We start from the raw sequence: 13170 nt of genomic DNA, 5'->3' as shown, positions 1-13170 counted from the left end.
AATCTAATTCTCTCACTTTCCGATGTCATTTATATAAAGGAAACGTCGCATGGTTACCTCCACGTGGTGTTTTCTGGGTAACGCAAAGAACCATGCAAAATGGTGAACATATTTTTTACCCGGTATCTCTAAAGTAACCACGACTTCATAAGATTTTCCGTGTGAACACCAAATAAACACGAGTACCAAATTAACTCGGGCGAAGCCAAGTATATCAGCTAGTAAATATATAAGAGCTTTTTATGATAGAGACATAGAGGCATCTCTTATGGAGCCCATGGTGGTTCTATTCCCTTTTTCAAGGGTGAATCTTCATGTCCAAACCAATTTTTAGACTTTCCTTCGTTCTATGAAGGAATGAGTGGGGTGACCAAGGTGGGGGGGGGGGGAATATTTTGAACAAGGAAATGGGGTGGAGGAATAATGATGGGGCCTTAAGGCACTCGGGTAATCAGCAAACCTTCCTCCATTCATTAATTTCATGGATGCTCCGTTTCGTTTCGCATAAACTCATTAGGCTGACAACATAGAAAACATTATTGTACCTGGATTTTTAATGATGAAAACACTTCGCTTTCTCTATTCTCTCGCTTTTATCCGTGTAAGACAAATAGAGGTCAAATATAATTCCCCGTTATCAAACATACTCCCCGGCTATGTATACGGTCTTTCTATATTTCTGTGATTTGCCTCGGAATATCTTCATTTATTCTTTGAGGACAGGAATTTTAATTGACCTAAACTTTAACAGTTTTCTTTATATATACTGATGGCCGGTTGCTAAGTGCGGAGGGTTGACTGTGATTGGTATGTGCGTGTAATTAGATTTAACAGAGACAAGGAGAAGTGATGTCATAGTTCACAGTTTGGGAGATAATAAAGAGACGGTATTTGTTGGTGAACATCACGGCAATGCCAACATTTTAGCCATCAATCACATAAGACTTGGCATAGGGGGGGGGGCACTGATTGACTCTTCGACAATTAGAGGCTTTTTCGGTATCGTCTGGCCTATATTGATATCATTATATTATTGATGTCTTATGTATAACAAGATAAGATCTAGATGTAAAAAAGGTCTAAATACCATTGTAGAGTGGCCGGCGTGGAGTGTGGTTTTGATGCCCTGTTTTCCTTCTCTTCATCTGCTAGAAAATGAAAGAGAAACACAATAATATTAACATTTCACTTTTACATCAGTGTAATGGCCCATTTAGACACAACGATTATCGCTCAAAATTAGCTCAAAAGCCGTGTTTTAAGCGATAATCGTTGTGTGTAACTGCACTGACATCTTGCAGTTTTCGTTATGCCGTCGCTCATCGTCGTCTTTCACTGTGCTAAAAGACGATAATGAGTCTTATCAGGGATTCACAGCGGGATACAGCTGATACTATTGTTTCAGCTGTATCCCGCTCCCTGATAATGGATTGGGTATAAAGCACAGAGCCGTCAAGCTTTGTTCTCCATACCCGGCACGGAGCACTCGGCTGTATAAGAGCCGGGCGCTCCGTGCAGAAAACATCTGGATGCAGTAGACAAGCGGGGACACCCCGCTTGTCTTCTGCATCCTCCGCTCCGAGTGCTTGGCTGTATAACAGCCGGGCGCTCAGAGCAGGGGAACAGCTGTATGCAGAAGATAAGCGGGGATACCCCGTTTGTCTTCTGAATCATCCGTTCCAAACGCTTGGCTGTATAGCAGCCGGGCGCTCGTAGCAGGGGAACAGCTGTATGCAGAAGACAAGCAGGGACACTCCCCTTGTCTTCTGCATCCTCTGCTCCGAGTGCTCGGCTGTATAACAGCCGGGCACTCGGCGCAGGGGAACAGCTGTATGCAGAAGACAAGCGGGGACAAATGGGTATTGGTTCATGAATATTTCTGGGATGCCTTGCATGCACAGCCCATGCCACAGTATCTCCATAGGAATAAGGTCAGAACTCTGACTTGGCCATTCCACAACACAAATCTTCTTTTTCAACTATCCTTTAGTTGATTTACTTCTGTGCTTCGAGTCATTGTCTTGTTGCATCACCCAGCATCTCTTCTACTGGGACTTGTGGTTTTAGCCCTTAATAGGCCTTAATGTTACAGGAAACAAATTGTACTGAACATTATTGACACCTCCCTGCAGTTTGTGAGAGGGTAGTTGAGGAAATATTTGCTGAAAATGACTGATGCAAAAGGGGGATCTACTGGTTATTTAATTCAGGGTTTCACTTACTTTTCCTCCCTGCACTATGGATGTTTTGTCAGTTTCCCCAATAAAAGACATGAACAGTACAACGGATTGTGTTATTAGGTAGATTGTGCTTAAATATAATTATGACCATGTTTTATTAGGTAATTCCAAAGGGTTCACTTAAAGGAGAACTCCAAAATCCAGGATAAAGAATAAGTTTATGATCGGTGGGAGTCTCACTGCTGAGACTCCACTATTCCTGAGAATGGGGGTCTCATGTCCCCCTCTTCTCATCACTGCAGCTTTTCCCACAATTCAGTCATATCAGACTGAAAGAAGTGTTGGCTGCCACTTAACTCATTTCAATAAGGCTGACGGAAATTGCCAAGAGCTTGTACTCGGCTATCTCCGGCAGTCCCATCGAAAGTGAATGGAGTGACACTGTGCATGCATGACAGCCACTCCATTCAATCTCCACTTCACATTAGAGTTTGCAGTAAGCCCACAGTGAAGAGGAGGGGTGACAGGGGACCCCATTCTTAGGTTTGGTGGCAGTCTCAATGATGTGACCCTCAATAATCATAAGGTTATCCTCTATTCTGTAGATAGGGAATACCTTTAGATTTGGTGATAACCCCTTTAAATTTTGTTTGCAACTGTAAGCTACATGACTAATACAATTGCTATTTTAATAATTTTAATCTGTGCTATTTTTCCAGTTGGAATTAGGTAGAAAAGAGGTAGCAAGGTACAAAGAGACCTAGAACATTTTCCAAACTGCTCCTGGATTTTCCTGTTCTTTTAGTTTCCTCAATGAAAGAACAATATTTCTTGCTGCTTCCTACTATAAATGGGGATGTTGCAACTACTGTCTTCCCTTTTCGAGATCCCAGATAGCAGAATTTAGTCACCTGGTTGTTGAACAGCTCTTGCTTATTCCTCACTCCCAATGTCGACGTCTCTTCTGTGCCACAGATGGCCCAATTTTTTGTCTGAGCACAAAATTGGGTTGAGAATATGGATACAAATTGGCATTCAATAAATACAATGATGACGATTATCCGTTCAGTCGCATCCGACCCTCGGTTACTCTATGGATCAATGTTCTCCACGCATTTCTGTCTTTCATGGCTTCTTTCAGTTCGGTGATTGACATGTTGGTGGTGGCCTTGATTGTATCCTGCCATCTTGTTCCTTGTCATCCTGATCTTCTCTTCCCACTGACTTTGCCAAGCATCAGTACTGTTTCCAGTGAGTTAGCGCACATCACGTGTCCAAGAAAAGAGAGCCGCCATTTGATGATTTTGCCCTCTAGTGATATTTGCGGTTTGATGCGATCTAACACTACCTTGTTCGTTGTCATGGCGGTCCAAGGTATCTGTAGCATTCCGCTCCAGCACCAGAGTTCAAACGCATCAATTTTCCTTCTGTCCATTTTTCTGAGTGTCCTACTTTCGCAACCAAACATCGGTAATGGAAAGACGATTGCATTGACCAGTCTGGTTTTTGTTGCAATGCTAATATTCTTGCTTTTTCACATCTTTTCCATTCCTCGCATTGCATTCCTACCAAGTGTAATCCGTCTCTTGATCTCAGGACCAGATTGCCCGTTGCAATTGATTTTGGATCCAAGGAAGATGAAATCTTGGACCGACTCAACTTCTTCGTTGTTAATTTCTATGCTCACTGACCCGTTGCCTACCGTGATCATGACTTTCGTTTTCTTGCTGTTGAGGTACAGTCCCATGCGTTTGCTTTCCTGTTGCACTCGTCGGATAATGTATTCCAGGTCCCTCTCCCTTTCCGCAAGCAGGGTGGTTTCATCTGCATATCGGAGGTTGTTGACATTTCTGCCACCAATTTTGACTCCAATTTCTAATTTGTCCAAAGTGCATCGCCTTATGATTGTTTCTGCATACAGATTGAAAAGGACCGGTGATAGAATGCAGCCTTGCCGTATGCCTTTCTCGATTCCGAACCAATCCGTGTTTCCATAAGCTGTCCTGACTGTTGCTTTTCAACCAAATTGTGTACTGGGACAAAAAAATGTTGTAAAGCGACTATAGATGAGCGAGTATACTCGCTAAAGGCAATTGCTCGAGCGAGCATTGCCTTTAGCGAGTATCTCCCCCGCTCGAGACTGCAGGTTCGGGTGCCGGCAGTGGGCACGGAGCTGCGGGGGAGAGCGGGGCAGACCGGAGGGGAGATCTCTCTCTCCCTCTCCCTCTCCCTGCTCCCTCCTGCTGACAGCCGCTACAAACCGCTCCCCCGCACCAGCACCCGAACCTGCAGTCTCGAGCGGGGGAGATACTCGCTAAAGGCAATGCTCGCTTGAGCAATTGCCTTTAGCGAGTATACTCGCTCATCTCTAAACGCGACCTTATAAGCTGTTCAATATGTTCTGGGACGCCTATTTGCTTCAGACACTTCCAAAGCTTGAACACAATACTACCCTTAAAAAGTCCCAGAGACTACAGATTTCTTACTGACTGTAAGGAAGAAATTCCGGTACTTACTTTCTTCATTAGAAACATTGCCCAGGGATGTGTGACTTGAATACCGTTTGTTTTCGCTTTCACTGAGACACCGTTCAATCCAGCTTTCTGCAAAAAGAAAGAGTACGTATTACATAACTTGTGGTATTTTATGCTGTTTATAGGGCTGTGTCAGTAGTAACGGCTATGATCATGGTGGTATAAGATGGTACTGTGTCAAGGCCCTCGTTAAAAAAAGGACCCGCCTGTTAGTTGCACCACCGATTGCCAGCTATGCTGTGAAATGGAGTACGGTCAATTTCATATTACTTTAAAAAAGACCCTAGTTAGTTAATACAGTATATTGATATAATACAGTAGTTGATGTCATATGGTAGGGGGTGTAGCTCTAGTGGGTGCTGAGCCAGTAGTCACTTCTGGGTAGGGTTGCGTTTGGTAGCACTCCCTTATTCAAATAAATAGGTCAGCACATAAAGCTGAATAAAAAGTATCAAACTTTATTTATACATATGATAATGTAAAAAGACAAATAAAAGTATACATGGGAGGAGATGACAACTGAATGAGCAAGAACAGGATGTGGCACTTCACTTGCAATGCATGTGTTGTAGTGAGAGATTTGCGGTGTTCAAATAATTAAAATGCATATTAAAAGAAACACTGGGCTCACACAAATATCATCATACACTAGTTTTACCGCATGATACCACACAGGGGCGTAACTAAAGGCTCAGGGGCCCTGAATCAAAAGGTGAGCTGGGCCCCCCCCTCTATCTGTATCTGTACCCGTACCCATACCTAAACCATGCTGCACAGAGACATAACTTGAAGCTTCTGGGCCCCAGTGCAAAACCTGTAACAGGGCCCCCAACTATAATGCTTTATTCATAGTACTGGGCTCCCTATATGGAGAAGAGAGGCCTTATGGGCCCCCTAAGGCTCCTGGGCCCGGGTGCAACTGCATCCCCTGCACCCTCTATAGTTACGCCCCTGATACAACACTCCGTCACCTGCACCCCAATGCACGTTTCGCGATGGCTTCTTCAAGAACCATGAAGACCTAAAACCATAAGTTCATTCAGGGGGAACCATTTACAAGGTATGAGTATGTGTATGTCCATTTTCATGTATGTGTATAACATTTTGGGAGCTCTGTGTGGCAGTATTATTTAGATACGGCATTGTAATATCATTAGGGAATGGTTTGGCAGCATTATTTAAGCTCTATGTGGCCATATTCATTGGGCACTAGATGACAGTATTGGGCTGGATTTACATTTCTGTTTTAAATTTCCAATCCTCTGTTCTGTTATGGAACAGAAGAACGGGAAAAAAACAACATGCCAGTTCCGTCCTATGATAAAGACTAGAGATGAGCGAGTATACTCGCTAAGGCACATTACTCGAGCGAGTAGTGCCTTAGCCAAGCATCTCCCCGCTCGTCTCTAAAGATTCGGGGGCCGGCGGCGGGCGGGGAGGAACGGAGGGGAGATCTCTCTCTCCCTCTCTCCCCCCCGCAACTCACCTGTCACCCGCGCCGGCCCTCGAATCTTTAGAGACGAGCGGGGAGATACTCGGCTAAGGCACTACTCGCTCGAGTAATGTGCCTTAGCGAGTATACTCGCTCATCTCTAATAGAGACCAATGCGCATAATGGAACCCATTGACTATAATAGGTTCTGTCCGGCTTTCATCATGGTTTCTGTCACTTTAGCGGAACAAAAATTGTGCTATATTTTTTCTGGCGTTTGTGATGGAAAACCGTAATGAAAATGTAGACACAGCCCGATGGTAGTATCATGTGAGCTTTTTTTTAGTGGTATTATTTTATCTCTATAAGGCCTCCCTCACACAGGCGTTTGCAGAAATGCAGCGTTTTTCAGCAGCGATAGCATGCAGTTCGCCAGCATATCAGCTGTGCTGAAAACGCAACCTAGGAGGCTGAAAAAAAAAAGCAATACTCACTAGCAGGTGCCGTCCGGGTCCCTCACGCTGCTCTCCAGAGCTTCGGACAGGCTTCTGGGCACTTGTCAGCGCCAACGGAGTATCTTTTGCTGGTAACGGGGTTTGAAGACCCCGCGTCCAGCAAGAGATTACTCTGATTGGCTGAGCTGCGGGCTCAGCCAATTAGAGCCACGCTGGATGCACCAATCACAGCTATTCATTGAATGGCTGTGATTGGTTCATCGAGCGCTGGTTACCAGCAAAGGATGCTCTGTTGGGGCTGACAGGTAACCGGAAGTCTGCCCAGAGCTCTGGAGAGCAGCGGGAGGGACCAGGACAACGCCTGCTAGGTGAGTATTGCTTTTTTTTAGGTAGCGTAGCTAGTAGAGATGAGCGAACATGCTCGTTTAGAGCAATTACTCGATCGAGCATCGCTTTTTTCGAGTAACTGCCTAATCGGGCGGGCGCCGGGGGTGAGCGGGGGGTTGCAATGGGGAGTGAGGGGGGGTGAAGAGAGAGAGCTCCCCCCTGTTCCCTCCTGCTACTCCCCTTGTAGACTTGTAGATCTTGATGTTGATTCTTCTGCAAAAATGAAATACTCATTGCCAAGTATTGAATTGTTAATTTTAGGCTGCGGTCACACAGGACGGAAATCCTGCGGAAATCTCGCAGCGGGACCACACGGAAATGCAGCGAAATTTCCGCTGCAGCAATGCAGCTTCAAAACTCGCGCTGTACGGCATGGGTTTTGAAGTGGCTTCGCTGCCTGCATTCCGCTGCGGCCATCTCTCCCCATAGAGAGGAGAGATGGCTGCACCGGAGACGGGGATAAAATTGACATGCCGCGGCTTTGAATTCCACGTGGCATGTCAGTTTCATCGTGGCTTGGATTCAACGGCTTCTCTGCAGCGTGTGGATGAGATTTTTGCAAATCTAGTCCACTTTGCACCGTTATCCCAGGATAGAAATCGCCGGCGGAATTTCCGTGCGGAAGGTAATTCTACCCCATTTAAACCCAGCCTCATGCTACTGATCTGGTACATGCCCCCTGACGGGTCTAAAAGGAGGAGCAACACACTTATATATGAAGAAAGCATGGCTTTGGATCAAGATTGCAGTTCAAACCTTAGTTTCAGTGATCCAGGAGAGGCATGGGAGAAGGATTTAGAGCGATTTGACAATATAGCTGTATAATGACCACTTCATTAAAGACACCAGCCCTTTCAAAATTGAACGAAATTGCACAAAAATTAGACCGGTGACCCCTGAGTGCAGCATAAAATCAGGTGACAAGTTCTCCACAGATCAGTTTTAGTGTAAATCCACACATTAGATTGAAAAATCCAGCAATCTGAATTAATCAAATAAAAGAAACCACGATAGGGAAACATGGGAGTCAAGAAAAAAATAAAATCGCACATTGCAGAAAGATAGAGCATGCTGTGATTTTTTGGTTTTCTCAACATCGCATCAGTGAAAACATCACAGATGGGAAGGAAACCATTGTAAATCATTGGTTTCTTAATCAGCTTTTTTACTGACTATTGCATCAGTTAATAAAAAAAAAACAAAAAAACAAATCGCACAATTTTCTCGCCCCATGGGAAACCACCCTAAGAGAAACAGTGATCTAGTGGGCAAAAGAATGCAAAACTGGATTACTGAGCAGCGTGAAAACATCATCTGTTTTATGGGAATAATATCTTATTCCAGATGAGTTCACTGATCTGCTCCAAATTGGTTATAATGAGAAGTTGCATGCATGCAGATGTATCTGAGGCTGAGGCCATATTGGTCATTCTCTAATACACTTCTGGCTTATTCATATCATAATAGTACAGATATAGTTGAACATGACGCATCAATACCCATGCACGCCCCGAACATCATAACAACTCATGATTGGCTTTGTATGTAATGACGCTAATGATTAACATATGTTAACGCCCCAGGTGTATGCCACTACCAAACATGTAATTTCTAAGATTCAACTATCACAGGCTTTATCAATATCCCTGCCTGAACCATAGGAATGCTAGAGAGGAGATAAGAAGCAGCTCCCCTAGATAAGTTTCCTGTAAGAAAGATGTGAAGCTCAACATTCTGCTTGCACATACCAGGGTTTAATATTGAGCTTGTTAACCATTTAACTGCTAGCTATTTCCTATGAAGGTGTATATATATATATATATATATATATATATATATATATATATATATATATATATATATATACACACATGTTTGGCAAGGCTGATGTATGAGACATATATATTATTACTATAACATCTGGTGAGAAGAATCTAGGCTTCTTTTGCACCATGCTGATGGGAAAGTCAAAATTTGGCACAAGGAGCATGAATTGATGAACCCCCTCCTGCCAGATATTAATAGTTCAGCCTGGTGGTGGAGGTGGAGTAATGGTCTGGGGTTTTCTGATACCTATTGATGTTTATAGGTGATCAGATTGGGGTGTCACAATGGGAGTAGCCTTCGGTAAAGTAAAGGAAGGGGAAAAAAAGAACAGAAAAAGTCTGGCTTAGGGCTCTTTCACACGAGCGGATATACGGCGATGGCGTTGTTACATTTTCACACCTGCTCTGAACGGGCGTTTTTCCTGCAATCACGGCCAGAGTTTTCTCAACCATTCGCAAGACCGTGACCTTCATTTTTAGCGAAAAAAATACGCCGCACCACGGAAAAAAGGAAAACATCCCCGAGATGCCTTCCAGTGTCTACATAGAGGCACCTGTAAGCTTTTCGCAGCGTTGGACGCTGCAAAAATGGCTTCCCCTCTCTTCTTTTTTCCCCCACTCCCATAGGAGTCTATGGGATCCGCTGCCATACATTGGCTAAAAGATAGTTCCAGTATAATCGCTGATGTGAATGAACATAGGTAACGTGTATATATACGCCAGGATGTGAAAAAGCGGCGTGTATGCTCTTGCGGGAATGAAGCCTTAATCTGCATCTTTTTTTAAGGCAATATGGCTTCGTATATGTTCAAAATCAGGTTCACGTTAACTGTAACAGAAGGAATCGATCCTTTGATCTCTTGCTCATAGTAGCTCTTAGACAGTGAAAGGAAGTTGAGGCTTTCCTTTCCCCCCAGGTCAATCTCCTCTTTCTTTGGTGGCCATGGGCACACCGGCCTTGCTGTAGTTCCCTGAGGTCCATAGCTAGTCCAGACTTGTTCGTCAGCCGGCAGGCTCCAGTCTACATATGACCATCTCCCATCCTTTTAGGTCCCACAGTTTGGGGAAAGGTCGTTCTGAGCCACGGACATACAGCACACAAATGGTATATCTTCATGGGTAAAGTCCTGCATAAAACCAAATCCTTGTTCCAGGTCTTATTTCATCACCCATCCTGTTGCGCCTATGCTTGAGCATGGTGTATTTCTTAAGTAGCTGTCAGGCCCACCCCTCTATGGTTGCCAGCTCTTTTACTGAAGTGGAACTTCTAGTTCCATGACAGTTTGACCAACGCAACTGCTGGATGAGTTCCTGTCTGGGATCGGTGCTGCCCCTAAGTAATCCCATCTTGTTTATGACGCCACGTTTGTAGGCCTGATGGCAGGGGCAACATTCCATACTGCTGGGGTGAGGGCTGGATTTTCAGACATACTTCGACTCTTGCATGCTGCTTGAACTTAACGTTATTAAACTCAGAAACTCAAATTTAGACTTTTTCTAACCAATGGATGAACAGGACAAGGTGACCATGGAGGATGTGTTGGAACACCATAACACAGAAATAGGTTTGCCTCAGTAGTTGGGTGCACCACACTGTGTGCCTGTAGTGGTGGTACCATCACAGAGCCCATACGGCGTTTCAACCATTGCTTGGCAGAGAGCACTCAGCACACGTCCTCTTCTTCTACTCCTTGTACCACATCTGCCTAAGGGCTCCTGCACACTTTTTCTTGCATGTCTTTTTAATGCGATATCGCTGCGTTTTTTTTACGTGATTGCCAATGGGACTTTCTAATGTTAAAAACGCATCGTGTGCAGGAGCCCTTAGGCCTAATACCCACGGGTGAATACCCGCGGTGTTGCCCTGCAGCTATTAGGTTCTATTAAAACTAATAGCGCAATGCTCACGATGCAGAATTCCACCGTGGAATTCCGCCCTGTGAAATCACTCGTAATCACCCGCGGCAAGTTCTATTTGCCACGGGCGTACGCACGGGCGGCTTCCATTGCAGTCAATGGAAGCCGTCCGTCACGCTATCTTTCGCTGTAGCACAGCGGTAGATAGCGTGAAAACACTCCCCCGCCCACCGACACCCGCATTATATGACGCTGCTGGCGTGTCATGTGACGCTGTGGACTGTCATATGACGCTGCCGGCGTGTCATGCACTGTACTGCTCATGCGTGCCGGCACGGGATGCGGGACATCGGGCAGCGGATCCGGAGGTGAGTATGGGGCCTCTGGGGAAGGGGGGGCGCCGTGATGGACTCTGCTGCAGAATTCCGCTTCCGGAGCCCGTCACGGCCGCGGGCACTAGGCCTTAGAGAGATGCACATATGTTCTCACGTGATCACGCCACTCAGTCACCTGATCCTGCTCATCCAATCAGCTGGCTCGATACTTCAACATTACACATTACATTAAAAAACTTTGACCACTAAGTGGCGCAACGTACCTATTAATACTTCTTACCAGGGCCTGGATATAATACAGCTATGTAGTAGGGCTACCCCTCTACAGATGGATATCACAACAAATTGTTGCTGTTGTGAAAGCCAAAGGAGGTCCAGCGCTACTAGATGGGTGTCTAGTAGAGCATTGGAGAAGAAGGTGTACCCCAGTTTTCTGTCATTGCACACAGAGCATCTCTGTATGTTTCTCTACTGGCTTCAGTGTCAAACATAAGAGAACGTCAGGAGTCTGTTATCTTTACTGAACAGAATAATGTAGCTGGCAATGCTATTCTGTCCACCGAAACACAAATTCATAGTGGAATAGAGGCAAGCTGATACATCAGGGCAATTAACAGAATCATTATTGAAGTTTGTATCACGTTAAAAATAATGGCCCAGAATTATGCAAATGTGAACAGAACCTTATTCCATCTTAGATAGCATTAAATGATTCATTTACAATCCTGCTATGCCATCAGAAGGACACATAGGCTACAGACACCGAACCAGCAGGGGGTGCAGGAGGATATAAAGTCAAGAAGTGGCTGAACATAATTACAAGAGCTATTTTTAAAGCTAGCTAATATTGTCTCTACACGTCAGCTGTACAATAAATCACCAGCAGGCAAATCATGGTGGGAGTTGTAATTCCATAGGCCAGTGGACTAAAGATATCGGTTAGTAAAATGGATTGCTTTTTTTAGGAAAAACACAAAAAGAACCACTTTTCAACACAGTCAAAACACAATGTGCTGCCCTTATTACAACTCACAAGACTGCACCGTGTCCCTCACTCAGCACAAAGGCTGATAACGTCTAATACATAGGTTAGTGACTCCCAACCGGGGTGCCGTGGCACCCTGATGTGCTCTGAGAGCCTGCCAGGGCTGCCACAACATCAGGGGCGGATTGGTTGTTCAGTCTACCCGGAAAAATTCCGGTGGGACGGTTACATCGCAGGGCCACCGACAACCATGGTTGCAGTAGTGGTTGCTACAGGCGTTCCTCCAGGCCTCCAATTTATGAGGTGGCCGTATGAGGCTGTAAAGTTAAAAAGAACACCACACTGGTCTTGTCTGACTTTCAGTTGCTTAGTCTGTGACCGCTGTGGCCATTTGGATGACCATGCAATCCGGAAGTCAGGAAGGTCTGAAGTAGAAATAAGGACCACCAGAGCTTAGACTGCAAATCAGGTGAGTATATTGTAACGAGGGGCAACATTGGGTGCATTATGACAGGGCAACAAAGGGAGCATTTGTAACGATGGAGACAATATGACAGAGCATTCTTAATGATTGGGTAATAAGGGGGAGCATTATTCCCGATGAGGGCATAAAAGGGGGCATTATTACTACTAGGGCCACTGAAATCTTCCATTTCCATACCTTTTTCCCAGGGACCCAGCTTATAATTCTTCCTACACCATCTAGGTAGTTCCTACAAGAAAAAACATTACTCCTCCGCACCTTCTGGCCCTACACTGGGAATAGTACGCTATTGCTTTTACTGGAGTGTTACTTTAATGTATTTCAAATTGTACTGTAATGTATTGCTATCAATGGCCAGGATCCTTTTTGGTCTGTAGACTCGGGCCAGAAAAGGAAAACTCTCACAAAACCTAAGTAGGTGAGCAAATGGTTTCAAGTAAATTCTGAGAGGTCGTCTACCCGGAAACAATGAAATGAATCTGAAGGTTGAGTACCACAGTTAATGCACTCACTATAGAGAAGAGATCGATTTAACTTAGGTAATGGGACAACAGAATTACTGGTAGAGGGGAACACATCAAGTGGGGCTTGTATATTGTGAGTTGATTGTGAGAAGGAGAAAAACTGTTCAGCAGCAGCAAGTAAAAGCAACGCCGATCTCGTTAATTCCAGTTTTGGATTCATTATCACTAGGT

The 13170-nt window shown here is 44.8% G+C and overlaps 1 protein-coding gene across 2 annotated transcripts in view; it reads right to left on the bottom strand.

Moving 5' to 3' along the window:
* Positions 1–13170, bottom strand: part of RFX4 (regulatory factor X4) — an 83430-nt gene that overhangs the window by 51667 nt on the left and 18593 nt on the right. For both annotated transcript variants that reach the window (XM_066589534.1, XM_066589535.1), the window contains exons 2-3: positions 4697–4783; positions 1088–1148 (exon numbers count right to left, since the gene is read on the bottom strand). In XM_066589534.1, coding sequence (XP_066445631.1) covers positions 1088–1148; positions 4697–4783 — 148 coding nt within the window. The remainder of the gene's footprint in view (positions 1–1087; positions 1149–4696; positions 4784–13170) is intronic.

Source organism: Eleutherodactylus coqui, chromosome 2 (assembly GCF_035609145.1).
Source record: "Eleutherodactylus coqui strain aEleCoq1 chromosome 2, aEleCoq1.hap1, whole genome shotgun sequence".
NCBI classification, from domain to species: domain Eukaryota; kingdom Metazoa; phylum Chordata; class Amphibia; order Anura; family Eleutherodactylidae; genus Eleutherodactylus; species Eleutherodactylus coqui.
This window is presented reverse-complemented; position numbering and strand designations above follow the sequence as displayed.